The sequence below is a fragment of the Diplotaxodon limnothrissa genome, linkage group LG18 (assembly GCF_057381915.1).
Source record: "Diplotaxodon limnothrissa isolate DT_005_m linkage group LG18, D_limnothrissa_male_GT1.1, whole genome shotgun sequence".
In the NCBI taxonomy this organism is placed as follows: Eukaryota; Metazoa; Chordata; class Actinopteri; order Cichliformes; family Cichlidae; genus Diplotaxodon; species Diplotaxodon limnothrissa.
Genome location: NC_140613.1, coordinates 1,415,017 through 1,438,121, shown reverse-complemented (window position 1 = coordinate 1,438,121; position 23,105 = coordinate 1,415,017). Strand labels below are relative to the sequence as shown.

General features: G+C 42.2%; 2 protein-coding genes across 3 annotated transcripts in view; one reads left to right on the top strand and one right to left on the bottom strand.

The window, feature by feature from the left end:
• LOC146612739 (uncharacterized) overlaps window positions 1–23,105 on the top strand; it is a 485,503-nt gene that overhangs the window by 163,271 nt on the left and 299,127 nt on the right. The gene's annotated exons all lie outside the window — the stretch shown is intronic.
• LOC146612744 (uncharacterized) lies at window positions 9,912–22,746 on the bottom strand. Of its 2 annotated transcripts, none has more exons than XM_085377472.1 (2): window positions 22,703–22,746; window positions 9,912–11,100 (listed from the first exon to the last, which is right to left on the bottom strand). In XM_085377472.1, exons 1-2 carry the CDS (start codon window positions 22,734–22,736, stop codon window positions 9,992–9,994), a joined length of 1,143 nt encoding a protein of 380 aa, XP_085233598.1. In that variant the 5' UTR covers window positions 22,737–22,746; the 3' UTR covers window positions 9,912–9,991. The 2 variants fall into 2 exon arrangements, with proteins under 2 accessions (XP_085233598.1, XP_085233599.1); XM_085377473.1 differs by lacking the exon at window positions 22,703–22,746 and adding an exon at window positions 19,844–20,132.

Sequence of the window (23,105 nt, the reverse complement as noted above, 5' to 3'; positions counted from 1 at the left end):
TCATCATCATCATCAACTTTATTTATAAAGCACTTTAAAACAACCACAGCTGACACAAAGTGCTGTACACTGGAACTGTAAAATAAAATTACATGAGATATAAATAAAAACAAATAAAAGAGTGAAATCATTAATTAAATAACTACTTCAATTAAAAGAGAAACTAAGTCTCACTGAGGTTAAAAGCCAAGGAATAAAAGTGGGTTTTAAGACGGGATTTAAAAGTGGACAGTGAAGGCGCCTCTCTAACATGCATGGGCAAATTATTCCATAATTTAGGAGCCACGATAGAGAAGGCCCCGCCCCCTCTGAGCTTCCTCCTGGATCTCGGTACCTCCAGGAGCAGCTGGTCAGCTGACCTGAGAGACCGACAGGGTGTGTGGGGATGAAGAAGCTCAGAGAGGTAAGGCGGGGCAAGACTGAAGGCATTTAAAAACAAACATGAGAATTTTAAAATTAACTCTAAAAGACACAGGCAGCCAGTGCAGAGAGGCTAGCACGGGGGTTATATGCTCTCTTTTTCGAGTTCCTGTTAGGAGTCGTGCAGCCGCATTTTGAACCAGCTGCAGACGTGAGAGCAACGACTGACTGACCCCCACATAAAGTGAGTTACAGTCCAGGCGGGAAGAAATAAAAGCACGGATCACTGTTTCAAGGTGCTGCCTCGAAAGAAAAGATTTTACTCTTGCCAGTTGCCTTAAATGATAAAAACTGGACTTCACCACTGCTCTGATTTGGTTGTCCAATTTAAAATCACTGTCCAACTTAAAACCAAGGTCAGTAACAACAGATTTAAAATAGACTTCCAGGGATCCTAAAACAACAGAGGAGGACTCACAGGGACCACTGGGTCCAAACACCAACACTTCTGTTTTCTTTTCATTAAAATTTTAAAAGTTTAGAGCCAACCAAGCTTTAATGTCATCTAGACATGTCAAGAGAGGTTTTATGGAGATGCCATCCTTGTGCTTTAGTGGCAAACAAATTTGGCAGTCATCGGCATAACAATGAAATGAGATCCCGGGCCTTCTAAAGATACAGTAAAAAGAGTAGTGGCCCTAAAATTGAGCCCTGTGGGACGCCGCATGACAGAGGAGCAGAAGACGATTCGTAACCGAGAAGGCTGACAGAGAAAGTTCTGTCTGACAAATAAGACCTAAACCAATTAAGTGCAGTGCCACCAATACCCACTACATCACTTAATCGAGAAGTTAGAATATTGTGGTCTACGGTGTCAAAGGCAGCAGTTCGGTCGAGCAAGACAAGAACAACATGGCTACCAGAATCACATGCCAGAAGGATGTCATTAAAAACCCTTAATAATGCAGATTCTGTGCTATGAAGTGTTTTAAAACCTGACTGAAAAACCTCAAAGATGCCATTACCATCTAGAAAATCTTTCAGATGACTAAAAACTATTTTCTCTAAAACCTTGGAGACTAAAGGCAGCTTGGAAATAGGCCTATAGTTCACTAAAACTGTGTGATCAAGGCCAGGTTTCTTAAGCAGTGGCTGCACTACTGTATGTTTGAAATTTGGAGGAACCATACCAGAAGACAGACTGCTGTTAATAATGTCAAGGACAGACTGCCCTATACCAGGAAAAATTTCTTTAAAGAATCGTGGAGGGAAAGGACCACGAGGGGAACCTGTGGGCTTAATATGGCGAACCACATCCTCTAAAGTGGAGAGCGTCACAAGATCAAACTGAGTGAAAACAGCAGTGCAAGGGACAGAGACAGAGGGCTCACAGTCAGGAGCTGTGATAAGAGCCCTGGTGGTGACAACCTTTTCAATAAAAAGTTCAGAAAATCATTGCAAATCTCAGGAGAAACTTCCAAACAGACATTCAGTGGAGTATTAAGAACAGAGACAGAGAGAAAACCCCAACAATAACATGAACACCTATGAGCAAGCAAAGGCAACAGTGGGAAGGAAAAACTCCCTTTTAACAGGAATAAACTTCAAGCAGGAAAAGGCTCAGGGAGGGGCGGTCATCAGGTGAGAGGAGGAATCCAGGACAAAGTCACGCTGTGGCAGAGAGCCAGAGATTAACAACTAATGATTAAACGCAGAGAAGAGTAAGTTTGTCTCACCAAATACAGTTGGTGTCTTAGAACAAGAACACTGTCAGGAGTTTCAGAAGTTTTCCTGTTGCTCATTTTAAAACTATAATTGAAGCTCTGTGCTGTTAACTTTGTAAACTTCTTTTTGTTGCTCGAACATGTTTCAGTTAGACCATGTGTGCAGGATGCAGTCGGAGCTCTGCAGGCTCCTCCTTCAGTCTGACCTTCTTGATGATAATGATGATGATGATGACTGCAGCATCACTGTCAAAGCTTCATCAGCCTGAATGGAAACAGAGCTCAGCAAGAGGAGGAGCTACAGCAGTAAACATGAAAGGCTTCATTTAGGAGCTGAAGAGCTGCTGTGTTCTCTCTATTGTTCATTCAGTCCAAGAGAAAATCATGTTGCTGCTTTTCATTTGGATGATGATAGTCTCCTTTCAGACTGGTGAGTCATCAAAAGATGGAGTGAGATGTAAAAGGAGATGATGGACATGAAAATATCTGGATGTTGTTTGAATTGATTCACTTTTTATAAACTAAGTTTAAAGATGCAGAAACATGATGGTGAAATATGTCTTTGTTGTTTTCAGGATCCTCTGAGGATTTACTGACACCATCTAAAGATGTAGTGACGAGTTTGGAAGGAGACACTGTGACTCTCTCCTGCAACTATTCAGGCTCTGAAACTTACTTCTTTTGGTACAAACAGAAACCTAATTCACATCCAGACTTTCTCATCGCCTACTATTCAAAGCAAACAGAAAAGCTGAAGTTTATACATGACAAAGAAAAACAGCAGTTTCATCTGGAGATCTCTTCTGCTGCAGTGTCTGACTCTGCTGTGTACTACTGTGCTCTGCAGCCCACAGTGACAGGAAACAGCAAAACTCTGTACAAAAACCTTTGGAGCAAAGACAACAGAATACTCCACAACATCCACTAGAGGGAGCCACACACTGTTAAACCTCTGATTCTTGTGTGACTGATGACAAAGACAACAGAGAAATGAAGCAGTAAAGATCAGAGACAGAGACAGAGCTGCTGTGGAAGCACAGAACTGTTTGATTGGCTCAGCTATTACACTGGCCCCGCCCACTGAAGTTGAGCTCATCCAATGACATTATTTGTTGGTCATTGTGCTGCAGTGGAAGAACATTGTTCATGTGCTGTCTGTCTGGCTTTAATAACTCCAAAGACATGTTGCTGCACCTCTTTTTGCTTCTATCTCACATTATAGGTGAGTTTAAGAACAGGGATTAAAGTTTAGTTGAAGCTGCTGCATTAAGCAGATATACAGACTGCATTTCACTACTTTTCTTCTTTCTTTTTCCAGGACTAACAGCTGGAGACTCAATCACTCCTCAACAACCTGAAGTCACTGAAACAGAAGGAAAATCTGTCAAACTCACATGTAGCTATGAGACGAGTGAAAGCAGTCTTCTACTTCACTGGTACAGACATGATTCTGACCTTCAGGCTCCTCAGTTTATACTCTGGAAAGGAGCAAGATCATGGAGTGGCAATGAATATATTCCTGATAATCGATATGAATCAAAAACATCACGTACAACAACTAATCTGACCATAGCAGCCCTAACCCTGGCAGACACAGCTCTCTACTACTGTGCTCTACAAACACAGTGATACAAAGTGTAGAAGAGGCTGTACAAAAACCTGAACACAGATATCTGACTACTCTTCAAAGAGGAGGGAAGTGGTATTCAAAGCACAGCTTCATATCAGATGGATTCTGCTAATTCCTGTTTTATCAGAGTCACTGTGGTTACAGCTGCTAATGAAACACTGTGGGAGGATTCACATGAGCAGCAAATCCACATCGACCACAAACCAACAGTAAACAAACTTTTATTACAGCAATATAAAGGAAAAACTAAATTCACTGCATGATTTTATCTCAGGACACTAAGGCAGACACAGAGGAAACTGTTTGTCTTTTCCTGGACTACAATCCAGGATCGAACCATGTTCTCAACAATTGAATGTTGTCCTTCAGCAGTTATACAAACCCAATTCCAAAAAAGTTGGGACTTTATGTAAAATGGAAATAAAAACAGAATGCACATCTCAGAAACACGTTTTATTCAAAATAGGACAGAAAAAACAAAATGTGGAAAAAACTACAATTATAAGAAAACTATGAACTTGTTTTGACTTTAATGCAGCGACATGTTTCACGATGGAACAACAAAGGCTGGAGAATTAAGTGGTGCTAAAGAAAACAGGTGGAGGAGCATTTTGAAAACAGTAAGGTTCATTTGTAGGGCTACAATGATTCGTCGACATAATCGATCACACGACAGAAATTTCTTGTCACATCTTAAAACCACAAATGTTTTTTTTGTTTTTATTTAAACTAAAACACACTACAGGAAGCTGTGGGGGCAGTATCACCTACAGTGGGGCAAAAAAGTATTTAGTCAGCCACCGATTGTGCAAGTTCCCCCACTTAAAATGATGACAGAGGTCAGTAATTTGCACCAGAGGTACACTTCAACTGTGAGAGACAGAATGTGAAAAAAAAATCCATGAATTCACATGGTAGGATTTGTAAAGAATTTATTGGTAAATCAGGGTGGAAAATAAGTATTTGGTCACCTCAAACAAGGAAAATCTCTGGCTCTCACAGACCTGTAACGTCTTCTGTAAGAAGCTTTTCTGTCCCCCACTCGTTACCTGTATGAATGGCACCTGTTTGAACTCATCATCTGTATAAAAGACACCTGTCCACAGCCTCAAACAGTCAGACTCCAAACTCCGCCATGGCCAAGACCAAAGAGCTTTCGAAGGACACCAGGAAAAGTATTGTAGACCTGCACCAGACTGGGAAGAGTGAATCTACAATAGGCAAGCAGCTTGGTGTGAAAAAATCAACTGTGGGAGCAATCATCAGAAAATGGAAGACATACAAGACCACTGATAATCTCCCTCGATCTGGGGCTCCACGCAAGATCTCATCCCGTGGGGTCAAAATGATCATGAGAACGGTGAGCAAAGATCCCAGAACCACACGGGGGGACCTGTTGAATGACCTGCAGAGAGCTGGGACCAAAGTAACAAAGGTCACCATCAGTAACACACTACAACGGCAGGGAATCAAATCCCGCAGTGCCAGACGTGTTCCGCTGCTGAAGCCAGTGCATGTCCAGGCCCGTCTGAAGTTTGCCAGAGAGCACATGGATGATACAGCAGAGGATTGGGAGAATGTCATGTGGTCAGATGAAACCAAAGTAGAACTTTTTGGTATAAACTCAACTCGTCGTGTTTGGAGGAAGAAGAATACTGAGTTGCATCCCAAGAACACCATACCTACTGTGAAGCATGGGGGTGGAAACATCATGCTATGGGGCTGTTTTTCTGCCAAGGGGACAGGACGACTGATCCGTGTTAAGGACAGAATGAATGGGGCCATGTATCGTGAGATTTTGAGCCAAAACCTCCTTCCATCAGTGAGAACTTTGAAGATGAAACGAGGCTGGGTCTTCCAACATGACAATGATCCAAAACACACCGCCCGGGCAACAAAGGAGTGGCTCCGTAAGAAGCATTTGAAAGTCCAGGGGCCCGTTCTTCGTACCGCGCTAAGTAAGTTAGCTGGATTAGATTGTTGACGATTTCGCGTGATCTTGGATCGTTCGGTTCCCCGAAGATCATCCGGGACTTGCTGTCATAGCAACAGAGCCGTAAGCGTAAACCTGCTCGGGAGCAGGTTCACTTTATGTAAACAGGATTAGATCGCGGCCACGCAGGTATGTCCGCTTCATTTATACGAAAGCAACAGCGATATTCCACCACTGTTTCACCATAAATAAATAACATCAATGTAACTAAAGACAATGCAGCACCTGATCCATTTATTGATTTCACACAGATACATACAGGTCATTTCCTAAAAAAGGGAAATGTACTATTAACATTCTATCACATGTATGTGATTATTACAGATGTAATTCATATTTTAGAGTAGTAATTGTAAATTACTTCGTGTAATCAAGATGAGAGACCACGGCTATAAAAGCGAAGGTGGATTTGGGAAGTCTGTCGCAGCCATGTCCTGTCCGTATACGCGAGCAGCCCATTGCGGAAGGTGCAAGATTGATAAGGAGAGTCCTCAGAATCCAGCGTATATTGCGGGACAGACAGGATCCTTTAGCTCAGCGCGACAGTGTGCTCATAGAGAGATATCGATTTTCCCGTGAGGGTATTATTCACTTAACCAACTTGTTGACGAGGGGGTGCAGGACCACCACCTGTCTTTTTTTGCTCTGCCCTTTTCTTGGTTGCTGTTACAAACAAACAGATTATTTCAGGGTCTCTTTCCAAGAGACTAAAAGCAATATAAGTGATAAATATTACCATTCTGTAGAATATTCTTATATTTCACTTTTACTTGTTCCCATGTTCTAGTGGGTCCTGTCGTGGCTCTAATGTGAAAGAGGATATAATATAACAATATAATATAATGTAATATAATATTGGATAATATAGTGTAATATAATAAATCTACCCTACCGCCTACTGGTGTTGGTCAGAGGGGCCGATGGCGCGATATGGCAGCCTGGCTTCTGTCAGTCTGCCCCAGGGCAGCTGTGGCTACAACTGTAGCTGCCTCCACCAGTGTGTGAATGTGAGAGTGACTGAATAGTGGCATTGTAAAGCGCTTTGGGTGCCTTGAAAAGCACTATATAAATCCACTCCATTATTATTGTTATTATTAAATTACTTACGAGTTTAATTTGTCAGCAACTTCCTGCCAGCCCTCTCTCCTTGCTTTTGCAGCCTTTGCAGTGTTCCCTTGCGTTCTGATTAAACTCTGAAACTCCTGAAATCCCTCACTCAAGAGTTCTTGCTCTGCTGCCGAAAAATACCGAGCCGAGCGCGCTCCGTCGACATTTTCGCCGACCAATCAGAGGGTTGCCGATCAATGTTTCCACTATCGATGCGTAGCCCCTTTTACGACACCCAGTGATGTCACATTACTGCGTCCAGCTGTACTAATCGTCAACAGCAGGTGTGTTCGGGGAACCGGATTAGCGAGCTCACGGTTAGCGCGATGGTTTGGTCTTGGATGTGTCATTTGATCTTGGATGTAGTGAGCGACGTACAAAGAACGGGCCCCTGGAGTGGCCTAGCCAGTCTCCAGACCTCAACCCCATAGAAAATCTGTGGCGGGAGTTGAAAGTCCGTGTTGCTCGGCGACAGCCCCAAAACATCACTGCTCTCGAGAAGATCTGCATGGAGGAATGGGCCAAAATACCAGCTACTGTGTGTGCAAACCTGGTAAAGACCTATAGTAAACGTTTGACCTCTGTTATTGCCAACAATGGTTATGTTACAAATAGGGCTGAACGATTATGGAAAATAATCTAATTGCGATTTTTTGCCCCAATATTGCGATTGCGATGCGATATGCGATTATTTTTTAAGGTCTTTGTCTTCTGTATTATTAAACAAAGACAAGCAATACATCATATAGCATGGCCAATACTATATTACATTAATTTTAAACTGTTCTTTCCTGGAAGACAGACCTCTGTTATGATGACATGAGGTGATGCATGAATTGATGACTGACATTTTTATTTAACTTCTTCAATCACAACAGTATATTTGAACATACACAATAGTTTATTTTTAGCTTACAAACATCTGAGCATAAAGTGCTGACAAGGAACCCTGGTGTAAACATTAAAATGAAAGTCAGTACAATGTGCAGATTGCAGAAATATACATAAACAAAATCAGTGGCTTTACCACACTCAGTTTTTCGACATCTGTGAACTACTAGACAGTCATTCAATTAAAAAATAATATTAAATAAATAAAACTAATAAATAAAAAATACACATCTTACTGATCTCTGCAGTCAGTAACATTACACATAAAGTGCAAACATAATAGCAATTGTATAAACACACACACAAACACGCCTTTAAAGTTTAAAGGCGTGAAATTGGACGGTCTAGTTCTGATTAGCGTCACCGCTGTCTCGGTGGAGTTTAATAAACTCGGCCGTCTGCTTCTTGCTATCTAAAATATAACCAGACACTGGCGTAAATTCTCGACTGTCTCATACTTCTGTTTAATAAGTTTTCTGTTTGACGTTTAGTCAGCTGTGTGAAAACCAAGGAGGAACCCACCCGGGGGATTAATAAAGTTTTATTTTATCTAATCTAATAACTTTAATCTCAGGCAAACCGGTTTACTCACGAACAAACAAAACACTGAAAAAAGCCCAACAATAACATTTTTATTTATTTCTAAGTGACTTATATATTACGTTTAACCCGAGCAGCGAAACTCCGCGGTGATCTGAAAATGATGTGCCGGGAGTTGTGCCGTTCTCGGCCGCATCAGTAACCCTCGAGCTCCCGGCTAGCTGTCGAGCTGGTGGGTAGCAGACGCCTCTGAAAACGTCGAAGCACTTTTGCAAATATGGGATATCTTGATAAACCGAGCAGATATTTGATGTTTACACAACTACTTTCTCGCCTGAAAATATTTTAAAAGTTTATTTTGTGACCCAGAAAGATTAGTATGAGTAATTTTAAAACTTAGTAGCGGCCGCCATTGTTGGAAACTGGAGTTTGGCTGGGCCGCGCTATGAATTCTGGGATATGGTAGTAATTTGGACAGCCTTCGGCGCGTCGCTGTGACGTAATCGGTCTACAAATGCGGCCTCAGAAGGATGCAGCCCATGAATTTGGACATGTCCAGAGTATAATCGCAGCCTTTGCGGTTAGAAAATTGCAATGCGATATATCGTTCAGCCCTAGTTACAAAGTATTGAGTTGTATTTTTGTTATTGACCAAATACTTATTTTCCACCCTGATTTACGAATAAATTCTTTACAAATCCTACCATGTGGATTCATGGATTTTTTTTTTCACATTCTGTCTCTCACAGTTGAAGTGTACCTCTGGTGCAAATTACTGACCTCTGTCATCATTTTAAGTGGGGGAACTTGCACAATCGGTGGCTGACTAAATACTTTTTTGCCCCACTGTATGTTGTCTGCCAACACTGCACTCAACACTGACGAAGAAGAATGCAGTGGAACAGCAAAACAGCATCATCTGTAAACTTTGGAAACTTGTTATTTTGGACTGGAAAACAAAATCTTTTTTTATTTACTTTAAAGCTGAATTTTTGGTTCAAATACTACTAGAATTTAATTCATATTACTTAATATTTGTATTTATTTCATTTTTATTTGGACAGTCTTATTGAGTAAAATAGGACTAAATATTTAAGTATTGATGTTAAAAATACATTATTTTCAAATTCATGTCTCCTGGGTCATTGTTTTAATTTTCTGTGGGACGAGACGAGAGGGTGATACTCACAGGTGGGCAGACCTGAGCAGGTGAGGTACTAAAGCCTAGAACAGGAAGTCTTCCCACAGGAAGCGGAGACAAGATTTATTGAAATAATCGTTGACTAATCAAAGACAAATTGAAACCTCTGGAGCATCAGAAAATCAAAAACACAACAAAGAGCCGGGGGACTGCTGAGCCTCTAGAATCCTCTATCAAACCTTTTTTGAGACCTGGTGCTGCCATCAATTTCAAAAAAAAGATTTATCATATTTTCCCTGACGAATGAAAAAGCTTCAACATGATAGGTATCATCAGATTTAGTTCACACATTGCGACATGTAATACAGTCAAACGATCATTGTCTGAATAGGTTTTCAAGCCAAAAGCAAAAACATTTGAACCAGCATGAATTTGTACATTTGTGTCAAACTTAGCTCCAAATATTTGACCTTTTCTAAAAACATGTTAAGACTACAGCTTCTCACCTGTGTGAGCTCTCAGCAGGAGGAAACAGCTGATGTTCAACATTTACGTGGCCAGTCAAATGAGGATTTCAACTTTCCCCACGCTTTGCAGGAATGCAGCTATTTACCTGAATGAATTTCTGTGTGTTTTTTAAGTGATGTTGAATTTGAAAACTTTTTACTGGAGGTGTTACCAACATGTGACCTCTCAACTGTGTGAGTTCTTATGTGGAAAGACAAACTTTTATTGTGATAAAAACCTTTCCCGCATGTTTTGCAAGAGTACGGCTTCTCACCTGAGTGAAGTCGTGCGTGTTGTTTAAGTGACGATGACCTGGGAAACCTTTTACCGCATGTTTGACAAGAGTACGGCTTCTCACCTGTGTGCAGCCGTACATGGTCTTTAAATGACGATGACCTGGAAAACAATTTACCGCATGTTTGACAAGAGTACGGCTTCTCACCTGTGTGAAGCCTTGCGTGTTCTTTAAGTGACGATGACGCAGAAAACTGTTTACTACATGTTTGACAAGAGTACGGTTTCTCACCTGTGTGATATCTCATGTGGACGGTCAAATGACAAGTTCGACGAAACTTTTTCCCACATGTTTTACAGGAATATGGCTTCTCACCTGTGTGGATCTGTGTATGCCTTCTAAGTACTGATGGCCTAGAAAACATTTTACCACAAGTCTTACAGAGATTTTTGCACGAACGAGAGCTTTCTGCATTTTTACTGTTTGGATTTCTCGTTGATCCTGGATCTGCACTCCTGCTTCTTCCCTGATCTTGGCTCTCAGCAAGAGGGGCGTTATTAGTGATGAGACGATCATTATCTGGTTCACTGTGCTCTCCTTCCTCAGCAGCAGTCACCATGAAGGTATCCGTCTCCTCCTTCAGTCCTTCAGAGCTTTCTGCATTTTTACTGTTTGGATTTCTCGATGATCCTGGATCTGCACTCCTGCTTCTTCCCTGATCTTGGCTCTCAGCAAGAGGGGCGTTATTAGTGATGAGACGATCATTATCTGGTTCACTGTGCTCTCCTTCCTCAGCAGCAGTCACCATGAAGGTATCCGTCTCCTCCTTCAGTCCCAGCTGCTCTCCCTCCTGACTGCTGCACAGTTCCTCCTGCTCCTCTTTAATCTGTGGAGGTTCTGGTTCCTCCTGGTCACAGAGCTGCAGCTCAAGGAGAACCTCCTCCTCCTTACAGACAGGCTGCTGTGGGACGTCTGGAGGGGAAAAAAAAGACAACTAATGAGATTATGAGAGACAGAGAGAGACAGACAGAGAGAGAGAGAGAGAGAGAGAGACAGAGAGAGAGAGAGAGAGAGAGAGAGACAGAGAGAGAGAGAGACAGAGAGAGAGAGAGTACATACAATACAAACATCACATTGGGGATGGTCAGGCTAGGTAGTGAGGAAAAAAAAAAAAACAAAAAACAAAAAAACAACAGTGAAATGTGTAACACAAAAGGATAATACAGGAATATCAGCACACCATAACACAATAAAACACAGACAAGCAACATGGGAGAGTATTCCAGTGTGTACAGCTGATCTGGGACCGCAGCAATCTTCGCCTGCGCCTCCAGCTGATCAGTCCACATTGGATGGGAGGCGTTGGATTCAGGGGAAGGAGGGTGATAGTGAGGGCGCATCAGTATCAGTGTACATGTTTCGTGCGTGTGCATGTGTATCCCGTGTTCAGCTGAGAGAAAGTGTCACCACGCCCGGTTAAGCAAAGGTCAACAGTCTCCAGTGGACGCAGGTGGCCTTGAAGGAGGGACAAAGAGTTCTGACAACAATCCTGTAATCATGGGAACAATTTGTTGTTCCAGTCAGCTTCGACCTTGGCGCCAGTGGGATAGCTGCATGAGTGAAGATGGTGAATGTTTGGGTTTAGTGCGAACAACTGCATCCAATTTTTACAGTTGGTCTAATGTCCGTCACTGGTCACCAATTATCTCAATTCCCGTTGTTCTTCTCCAAGATCTTATCAAAACACAGTCTGAGTACTCACAGCCCTGCCCATCGTCTATCATGTCAGCCAGCCTTATGGGATTTTGAACAGCAGTAGCGATAAAAAAAAAAAAATAAAAAAAAAAAATAAAAAAAAAATGCGGCCTGAACCTGAATTGGGATACAGCCATTGAGATGAGATGAGATAGCCTTTATTTGTCAGTTGCAGGTCTTTTGGCCACAACCGAGATGACAGACCTTGCCGACCGTACATACAATACAAACATCACATTGGGGAGACAGGTCAGGCCAGGTAGCGAGGAAAAAAAAACATTGAAATGTGCAACACAAAAGGATAATACAGGAATGCACAGATATCAACACACCACAGCACAATAAACACAGACAAGCAACATGGGAAAGAGTTCCAGTGTGGACATCTGATCTGGAACCGCTACAATCTTTCGACTGCGCCTCCAGCTGACCCGATGTCCACATCATGGGGGAGGTAAGCGTTGGAGGTGGCGTTGGATCCGGGGTAGGGAGGGTGATGCGTCAGTGAGTGCTTATCAGTATCAGTACAGGGAGTGCAGAATTATTAGGCAAATGAGTATTTTGTCCACATCATCCTCTTCATGTATGTTGTCTTACTCCAAGCTGTTTAGGCTCGAAAGCCTACTACCAATTAAGCATATTAGGTGATGTGCATCTCTGTAATGAGAAGGGGTGTGGTCTAATGACATCAACACATATATCAGGTGTGCATAATTATTAGGTAACGTCCTTTCCTTTGGCAAAATGGGTCAAAAGAAGGACTTGACAGGCTCAGAAAAGTCAAAAATAGTGAGATATCTTGCAGAGGGATGCAGCAGTCTCAAAATTGCAAAGCTTCTGAAGCGTGATCATCGAACAATCAAGCGTTTCATTCAAAATAGTCAACAGGGTCGCAAGAAGCGTGTGGAAAAACCAAGGCGCAAAATAACTGCCCATGAACTGAGAAAAGTCAAGCGTGCAGCTGCCAAGATGCCACTTGCCACCAGTTTGGCCATATTTCAGAGCTGCAACATCACTGGAGTGCCCAAAAGCACAAGGTGTGCAATACTCAGAGACATGGCCAAGGTAAGAAAGGCTGAAAGACGACCACCACTGAACAAGACACACAAGCTGAAACGTCAAGACTGGGCCAAGAAATATCTCAAGACTGGTTTTTCTAAGGTTTTATGGACTGATGAAATGAGAGTGAGTCTTGATGGGCCAGATGGATGGGCCTGTGGCTGGATTGGTAAAGGGCAGAGAGCTCCAGTCCGACTCAGACGCCAGCAAGGTGGAGGTGGAGTACTGGTTTGGGCTGGTATCATCAAAGATGAGCTTGTGGGGCCTTTTCGGGTTGAGGATGGAGTCAAGCTCAACTCCCAGTCCTACTGCCAGTTTCTGGAAGACACCTTCTTCAAGCAGTGGTACAGGAAGAAGTCTGCATCCTTCAAGAAAAACATGATTTTCATGCAGGACAATGCTCCATCACACGCGTCCAAGTACTCCACAGCGTGGCTGGCAAGAAAGGGTATAAAAGAAGAAAAACTAATGACATGGCCTCCTTGTTCACCTGATCTGAACCCCATTGAGAACCTGTGGTCCATCATCAAATGTGAGATTTACAAGGAGGGAAAACAGTACACCTCTCTGAACAGTGTCTGGGAGGCTGTGGTTGCTGCTGCACGCAATGTTGATGGTGAACAGATCAAAACACTGACAGAATCCATGGATGGCAGGCTTTTGAGTGTCCTTGCAAAGAAAGGTGGCTATATTGGTCGCTGATTTGTTTTTGTTTTGTTTTTGAATGTCAGAAATGTATATTTGTGAATGTGGAGATGTTATATTGGTTTCACTGGTAAAAATAAATCATTGAAATGGGTATATATTTGTTTTTTGTTAAGTTGCCTAATAATTATGCACAGTAATAGTCACCTGCACAAACAGATATCCCCCTAAAATAGCTAAAACTAAAAACAAACTAAAAACTACTTCCAAAAACATTCAGCTTTGATATTAATGAGTTTTTTGGGTTCATTGAGAACATGGTTGTTGCTCAATAATAAAATTATTCCTCAGAAATACAACTTGCCTAATAATTCTGCACTCCCTGTATATGTATGTGTGTGCGTGTCTATAGTTCAGCTGAGACAGTGTCCTTCGCCCTGCCAGGCTAAGTAAACAGTCTTCCAGCCAACCCAGGTGGCCTTGTAGGGAATGGGAAGGAACAGACTCAACACAGTCGTTATCAGGGTGTTGTTCGGCTCCAGCCTTGAGCTGGCGCCGAAGGGGTAGCCAGGTTATGATGGTAATTGAGAATTTCAAGCTGTTTTTTAACACTCCGACACTGGTCTCTCAGTCTCCCGTTAATAGCTGCGAGCTTCTCCGTGATGTTATTAGCCGTCGATTCTGTGGTCTTGTCACTCTTTTTGCTCACAGAGCAGATTCTGAGACCTCACGACCGCAGCCAACTGATCCGAGGTGTAATCCAGCTCCACCCAGAGATGTTGTTCTGAGTTGATTCTTTCCTGATATAATCCAACATACATACGCTCAAAGGTGTTATTCTGAGCATTCACTGCAGCCGTTAGCGCCTCCAAGCTCTTAACCATGCTGCCTTCAGTGAGCCCTTTCTGAGAAGTCGCACCTGTCGTTCCAATCCCAGCGGGCAGCCTTGGTGGGGTTTGAACAGCCGGTTCCGCTCTCTTAATTCTCCGATAAGTCAGGGCCAAGCCAGCTCCGATCAGCAAGAACCCTGTTATCGTGGTTCCGAATAGGTAGATATCTTCAGCGTCCTCGATCGACAGTCCCGCCAGGCACACGATCCTCTGCCACCCGTCCATCGTGTATCCGGCAGGGAAAGTCCCTCCAGGGCACTCGGGTTCTCCCGAGCCCAGACTTCACGTTAAAGGGTGTCAATAGCATTCAGAGACCAGTTGATCAAATCCATAATTCTCTTTTAGGTTTTAGACACAGACTGTGAGAGAGTGTTCCAGGGAAAGTAATACAAAAAAAGACACGAGACTAGACAAGGACATAAGAACTAGCAGGAAAGATAAGGGAGAGGAGAAAAGTGCGTCCGCCTCCTCCGAGAGCCAAAGAAAGTGTGTGTCTGTTTTATACTGATGCACGAAGGCCCTGACACTGAGAGGGTGGATCTACCTGTACGTGACCAGGCTGCATCCTCAGTGCTCAAACATCTGAAGATGAAAACCTGTTTTATGTTTCCTACATCTAATCAAGCGCACGACACAAACACTCAGCAAGTACTGGTCTCTGTTTATGGATGGGATAAAGAAAGGCAACGGAGTTGATGCCTTGTAACTAAGCAACAACCTATATGATGCACTTAGCAACGCTAAGTCACACTGAGTCTGAACTTTTACAAACCAAGCCACTGAGAACTGAGGACACAATCAGCAGAATGTCTGTGATGAAAATGACCATGAGCTGCCTGAAATGACACTGATGCGTTCATATTATTGGAGACCCACAGGAGGACTTCTATCGCTGTATCTGCATCTGCATCTTAATGCATTCATACATGAGGGTATTTTACATTACACTTTCTTTTAAAGCGATACTTTCACAGTTCTAACTTTATGCTGTTACTTGCATAAAGAAAACTCAAATCCAGGCTGATTTCAGCGCCTGCTGTTTGAATGGAGCACAGTGCAGTCCTGTCAGTGAAGTTGCCCCCCACCTTCTTCAAATCCAACAAAAGTGGTATCAAACGTTTGTGCTGCAAATTTTTTGTTTGTGCCGCTTTCATTTTAAAGATATTTATAAAATTCCATCAATCCATCCATTTGCTTCCACTTATCCTTTTAAGGGTCGCGGGGGCGCTGGAGCCTATCTGAAGAAATTTAAAGGGGCATGCCCGTAGGTGCGTATCAGTTTATAATTAGATAAGGTGTTTTGAGCCAATAAGCTGGTTGTGGATCACTGACTACCATGTTTCTTAACATTACCTTACTCCATCTAGTGTGCTACCAGCAGGGTATATGCTAAAATGCTAATGGTTGTTAAAACATTAACCTAATAATATGTGAACTGTAGCTTTTAATTCAAATGCTAATATTAACAAAAGTGCTGTCATTTGTATGTGGGCTGTCATGAGCAAGTTGTATAAAATTAACGTGCACTTCAGTGATTCAGCAAATCTGAGCTCAACGGTTCCAAACAGCCTGCAGAACTGTGAATCTCAGGTAACTGTCAATGTTACCTGAAAGAGCCAAACTTCTGTAGCCATGGTCCCAAAGGGCTATTAAACACGTGTGGCATTGACACACATTTATCTCAGAGCCTGGATTTATCTACAAGTATTTTGATGATGAGCTATGAACATTGACTAAATTCATTTTTATGCCGATCAAATGAATTTTGAACTAGATCTTGTTAAGGATAAACTGGTACAACTCTGCCAAAAAAGCAAACATAGCGACCTGTGTTCGGTTTGTGATCACCAGGGGGCGCTATCACACACATTCTACTTCTGAGAAAAAAAAAAACAAGAGTTGAAGAAAACATGTGCTAGCTCTCTCATTTGCATTTTTAAGCTAGCTTCCATGAGCAACAGCAATCATCAACACTTCAATTCACTACGTCAAAACAGTGTATCAAAGTAATTTTATGTCCACTTAAAGATGTAGAACTAAAGTTATAACCAAATTATGGCAGTAATATATCACATTTGTCATTTTTGCTTGACAGATGCCAAAGAAATCAGTGGTGGACAAAACTGCAGTATTTGAAGTCCTTCGTGCTTCTAAAGAAGCAGTCATAAAAAAATGGAAAAGTTTCAACTCCAAGTGACATATAGAAAAATCTATGCAAACAACTTGGCAAAAAGATGACACCAAAAGCTCTTTACACTTTTGTTAAATTAAACAGACAATGTATGGGCTGCTCTGGATTACAGTGACGAATAGAGACTGACACAGACAGCAGTGACAATGATAATGATTTTGAACAAAGCAGCTCTCCTTTTCAAAACAAAGACTGCAAGACTGTGGAGCTCCCATTTGAACAGTGGATACATATGATTCCACATAAAGTCACATACAAAAAGAATACTTTCAAGAAAAGGGAAGCTGGCCAGCTGTACATTACATGTGAAAAGGAACCTGAAAATCACTGCCCAATGGTGCTGAAGTGTGTAATGGCAAACACGGATGAATCCATGCACACTGGCTTTTCTAAGAGAGCCATGCCCGGAAGTCTGAGGGCACAAGTAACAAAAGAACTTGGTGAAGGCAGACTGCAGCCCCATGTGTGGAGAGCATCAGAGGCAGCAAAGCTGATGGACTTTGGTGATCCAGAGCAAAGCCATCTACCAAATTTGACAACTCTGCGCAAAGCCAAACACGAACAAAATCAACTAGAAGTTGCTCATAAAAACCCAATACTGTCTCTCCACTCATTAAAATACAGTTCCCCTCCCAGTGGAAGCATTTGGGACATTGGATTAGACAAGTTCTTCTGTCACTACTGGAGTCAAACTCAAATGCTGTACAAGACTGCAAAGCACCCATAGTCGCCTTTGATGCGACTGGCTCAGTTGTAAAAAAGCTTCTCAGGCCTAATGGTTTGTCTGGAAACATCTTCCTGTATCAAGGTGTGTTAACAGGAAGGGACAACTCTCACGTCCCAGTGGTGCAAATGTTGTCAGAGAGACATGATGTCCAGGCAATCACAAGATGGTTATCGGAATGGATTCGTGCTGGAGCACCAATCCCAAAGGAGGCCATCTGTGATTTCTCCTTAGCTTTACTTGGTGCTTTAGTTAAGGCTTTAACACATCATTCAGATTTGAAGCTACATTAATGAATGCTTTGGTGTCTTGCTTCGGAAAAAATCCCCCTTATGTCAGAAGTGTCCAAATCAAATCTGAAAAGAAAGATTGCAGATGAGACTATGTCTGTTTCTGATGACAAGGAAGAAGAAGACATTAGATAACTTCAGCTAATGTTGAAGCAGAGTTCAAGAACATTAAACATGGTCTGTTCAAGCATGAAAATCTCCCTATAAGGATAGATAAATTCACTGCACGACATCTTGGTTTCATTGAAGGAAACATGCAGATCTGTTCTGCAACACAAATACGAAAAGAAGCAGAGGTTGCCAGACAGGATGGTACAGTGAAGCGTCAGGATCCACACAAAGCCTTTGTGGAGCAGGAAGTGGATGATAACCCCTCTCAGGAGCCCAAAATTGACACAGACATGGACATTGAAGAAACAGCAGCTTTGGAAAACTGGAGAGGCCTTGCAGTTCCACCAAACCATACCTCTCCCCTTGTCCTGAATGGCTCCACTCAGATCCAGCTGTGAAAAAGAAAAAAGTAAAGCTATGGCTGTTAAAAAATGGAAATAATCAACAGCCAGTCAAACTTGGCAAAGGACAATACTGTGTCATGAACACCTGTGCCTTTGATGCCTTCTGTCAAAGTCTGTGCTGCGCTTTCTGTGACAGTCTTACTGCTCAAAACATGTTGAATAGTTCAGAGGAGAACAAAGTATTCCAGCTTGTGAAATCCCTTGCTTCAAAGGGTGTCACTCAACATGCCTATTCATTGAGGGCAGAGGTGCTGAGCTCAATATTCTGCCCTGTTCAGTTGAAGACTGCTGTTCATCGTGTTGATGCACAGTGCCATGTGTCCACAGTAATTCAAAAAACAATGACGGAAAATCCAAGTGTTCACTTCACAAGACAGTGTTCCTCCCAGTACTGCAAACTTTACACACCAAACACAAGGCAAATCCCTTTTGTTTCCATTGATCTGTCAGCTTCTGGCATAGCTCACCTTCAGTCTGCTGTTGAACAAGGGCTCAACCTTCCAGCATCGCCATGCCTAAGACCAATCGAAAGTCCTGATGCATCTCCAACAGCATTTAAAACAGATTCATCAGGAAAGCAACTTTGCACAGGGACTGTTTGTCACAGTTTCACCCTGAGAGAGCTTGTATGGATTGACACAGACCTTGGAAAAGGCTCTACAGAAACTCTGGAGCACAGTTTTCACAGTCCAAAAAGGTTTTTGCTTACTGAATTCCCATCCACTCTGCTACTTCAAGGAGAGAAATTCACACTGAAAGCAGTCATTACATTTCAGGAGGGCCCAACACCAGAAACACTCGGGCATTATATGACATTCTGTAACAGGACCCCGTACATCTGGGAGATGTATGATGACCTAAGGAAGGATGTAACCATAGCATCTGAAAACACCAGCGCATGTCCGCACGCTGTGCTCTACACAAAGGAATGATGGCAAGATTTCATGAAAGAAAGTCCTTTTCTAGTTTGTGAGTTAGATGATGGAAATAGCTGTTATTTTTCAGTTATTGTATTAGACTTGTGAGGCTCAGACAGTTCCATGTATTTACCTTTTCTAACAGGAAACATAAACCACGTTGTTCTCGTAGTTTTGTATTTTGTTACCAGCAAATAAAGTTGTTTCTCCAACAGAATGCATTAATTATTTTAAATGCTATATTTAACCTAGTTTTTAAATAAGTTATAGCAGTTTGATTACTAGGTTTAAGAGTGTGATCATGAGAAAAAAATATCCAATGCTGGTTAATATCTCTCAATTTTTTTTTACAGCAAAGAAAGTGGCTGGTTGAACTTTAGAAACTTATAATAATATCTTTAAAACGACAGCGGCACAAACAAACATTTTTGCAGCACAAAAGTTTGACATCAAATTTGTTTGATTCCATTAATGTGGGGGAGCTGGTTGACCTCTGATGACCTCTAGAGATTTTCTTGAATATCTTTAAAATGAAAGCAGCACAAACGAAAATGTTTGCAGCACAAACGTTAGATACCACTTTTGTTGGATTTGAAGAAGGTGGGGGGCAACTTCACTCGTGCAGTCCTGTCCTCTGTTTGCTCTTTGTTAGCTCACATCAAAAAGTCCTCACAATCAGAAACGTCCCGCAGAGCTGTGATCAGGATCCTCCCTCAGAGGGACACTCACCTGTCCTGTGCAGCTTGATTTGGGGTTTCCAGGTGATATCCAGCAGTCTGCGCTGACGGTCGATCTCTTCCTCGTACTGGACGATCGTTTTTTCAAACTCCAAGAATATTTGTTCAGCAGCAGCAGTTAGTCGCTCGTTGATGAACTCTCTCAGATACTGAACTGAAGGCATCGTTGCTGCCGCGGCTCACACACTCAGCTCACACAACAACAACAGTCTCTGGAAAGCTAACGCAATTTGCGCCTTTCCTTTGTTTACTTCCGCCTGGTGTCACGTGATTAACGCACCTCCCCCTCTCTCTTATTAATGAATGTAAAGTATTACAGAGAGGTCGGGGAGTCAGTGCAAAGCCGCTAACACCACAGTGATGTGCTGACTCTTTCGGTCCCACACTCCCGGCTCTGTTCACACACGCGCCTTTCCTTTCTTTATTTCCGCTTGGTGTCACACGGTTGTTGCTCCGGCAGAGAGCATTTACCTTTAACTGTTCCGCTGTCGAAGATTTCTCTGTTTCAAATCAGTTTCCAGCTGAAATCAATTTTTTTCCACATCCACGGAAAACAAGAAAATCGCAGATATTCTCATTTGAATTTTAAGCTTTCTGGTTTGAAATGATCTGAATACGTTTCTTATATTGAACTTTAACATGATCCCTATAAAAAGAGTTACTGTTTGATCTGGTGAGCTCAGAACAAACAAACAAAAATGTGCTTTCTGATCAAAATATATAAAGTTTGATTAAAAACTTACAAAGTAATGCCAGAATAAGTTATTAATTATTATTGTTGTTTGACTGGCCACAAATCAATTTTTATTATATTCAGTTGTTAAACATTCGGCATATTGTTTATTAAATTAGAACCTCTGGGGCCTGTTCTTCGTACGTCGCTTACTAAATCCAAGATCAAATGACACATCCAAGACCAAACCATCGCGCTAACCGTGAGCTCGCTAATCCGGTTCCCCGAACACACCTGCTGTTGACGATTAGTACAGCTGGACGCAGGAATGTGACATCACTGGGTGTCGTAAAAGGGGCTACGCATCGATAGTAGAAACATTGATCGGCAACCCTCTGATTGGTCGGCGAAAATGTCGAAGGAGCGCGCTCGGTATTTTTCGGCAGCAGAGCAAGAACTCATGAGTGAGGGATTTCAGGAGTTTCAGAGTTTAATTAAAACGCAAGGGAACACTGCAAAGGCTGCAAAAGCAAGGAGAGAGGGCTGGCAGAAAGTTGCTGACAAATCAAACTCGTAGGTAATTTAATAATAATAATAATAATGGATTGGATTTATATAGCGCTTTCCAAGGCACCCAAAGCGCTTTACAATGCCACTATTCAGTCACTCTCACATTCACACACTGGTGGAGGCAGCTACGGTTGTAGCCAGGCTGCCATATCGCGCCATCGGCCCCTCTGGCCAACACCAGTAGGCGGTAGGGTAGATCTATCATATGACACTATATTGTTCAATATCATATGGCATTATATTATATTATAATATGTTATATTATATCCCCTTTCACATTAGAGCCACAACAGGACCCACAAGAACATGGGAACAAGTAAAAGTGGAATACAGGAGTATTCTACAGAATGGTAATATTTATCTCTTAGATTGCTTTGCGTCTCTTGGCAAGGTAATACTGGCCTGTAATAATCTGTTAGTTTGTTCATAACAGCAACCAAGAAAAGGGCAGAGGAAAAAAAGACAGGTGGTGGTCCTGCACCCCCTCGTCAACAAGTTGGTTAAGTAAATAATACCCTCACGGGAAAATCGATATCTCTCAATGAGCACACTGTCGCGCTGAGCTAAAGGATCCTGTCTGTCCCGCAATATACGCTGAATTCTGAGGACTCTCCTTATCAATCTTGCACCTTCCACAATGGGTGGCTCGCGTATACGGACAGGACATGGCTGCGACAGACTTCCCAAATCCACCTTCGCTTTTATAGCCGTGGTCTCTCATCTTGATTACACGAAGTAATTTACAATTACTACTCTGAAATATGAATTACATCTGTAATAATCACATACATGTAATAGAATGTTAATAGTACATTTCCCTTTTTTAGGAAATGACCTGTATGTATCTGTGTGACATCAATAAAAGGATCAAGTGCTGCATTGTCTTTAGTTACATTGATGTTATTTATTTATGGTGAAACAGTGGTGGAATATCGCTGTTGCTTTCGTATAAATGAAGCGGACATACCTGCGTGGCCGCGATCTAATCCTGTTTACATAAAGTAAACCTGCTCCCGAGCAGGTTTACGCTTACGGCTCTGTTGCTATGACAGCAAGTCCCGGATGAGCTTCGGGGAACCGAACGATCAAAGATCACGCGAAATCGTCAACAATCTAATCCAGCTAACTCACTTAGCGAGGTACGAAGAACGGACCCCTGGTGCTGGTCACCACCAGCTCCCTCACAGGGAAATCTTCAAAACTCCTCCGTAGGCCCACCCAGAAGATGGATAAACTCAGCATTTCATGAACACTGTGATGGAGATGTTTGTGTAATGTTATAAATACTCGGATACTCCTCAGAGGCTCCGGACATAAAGATATTATATTCAGTCCTGTAGAAAGTTATATATTTACAAATATATTATCATCTCTGGTTACTGTGGTATGAATGACTCTGAATTACTTTATGGTAAACAACACGCTACTGTCAAAAAACAGTGAAAGAATTCCAGATCACAAGTTTGTAGTTAAACATACAAGTGACGACCTTTGACCTTCCTCAGGTTTTATTTAATTGTGTCTGAGAAAATCTCATGTACTCTTCATGCAGCTGAGTACATTCAGTGCACATTCTTATCTCTCGCCTCAGTCTTGAATCCTCCTCACCTGATTCATCACTGACCCCAACCAGCAAAGGCATAAGAGCTTGATCCACATAGCTGGAAAGAAAGCGAATTTGTTCCTGGTGGGTGTTGGACTCTGCGCTCTGCAGATATGAGGAAACAGTGACAGGAAACAGAGCTCAGCAAGAGGAGGAGCTACAGCAGTGAACATGATAGGCTTCATTTAGGAGCTGAAGAGCTGCTGTGTTCTCTCTATTGTTCATTCAGTCCAAGAGGAAATCATGTTGCTGCTTTTCATTTGGATGATGATAGTCTCCTTTCAGACTGGTGAGTCATCAAAAGATGGAGTGAGATGTAAAAGGAGATGATGGACATGAAAATATCTGGATGTTGTTTGAATTGATTCACTTTTTATAAACTAAGTTTAAAGATGCAGAAACATGATG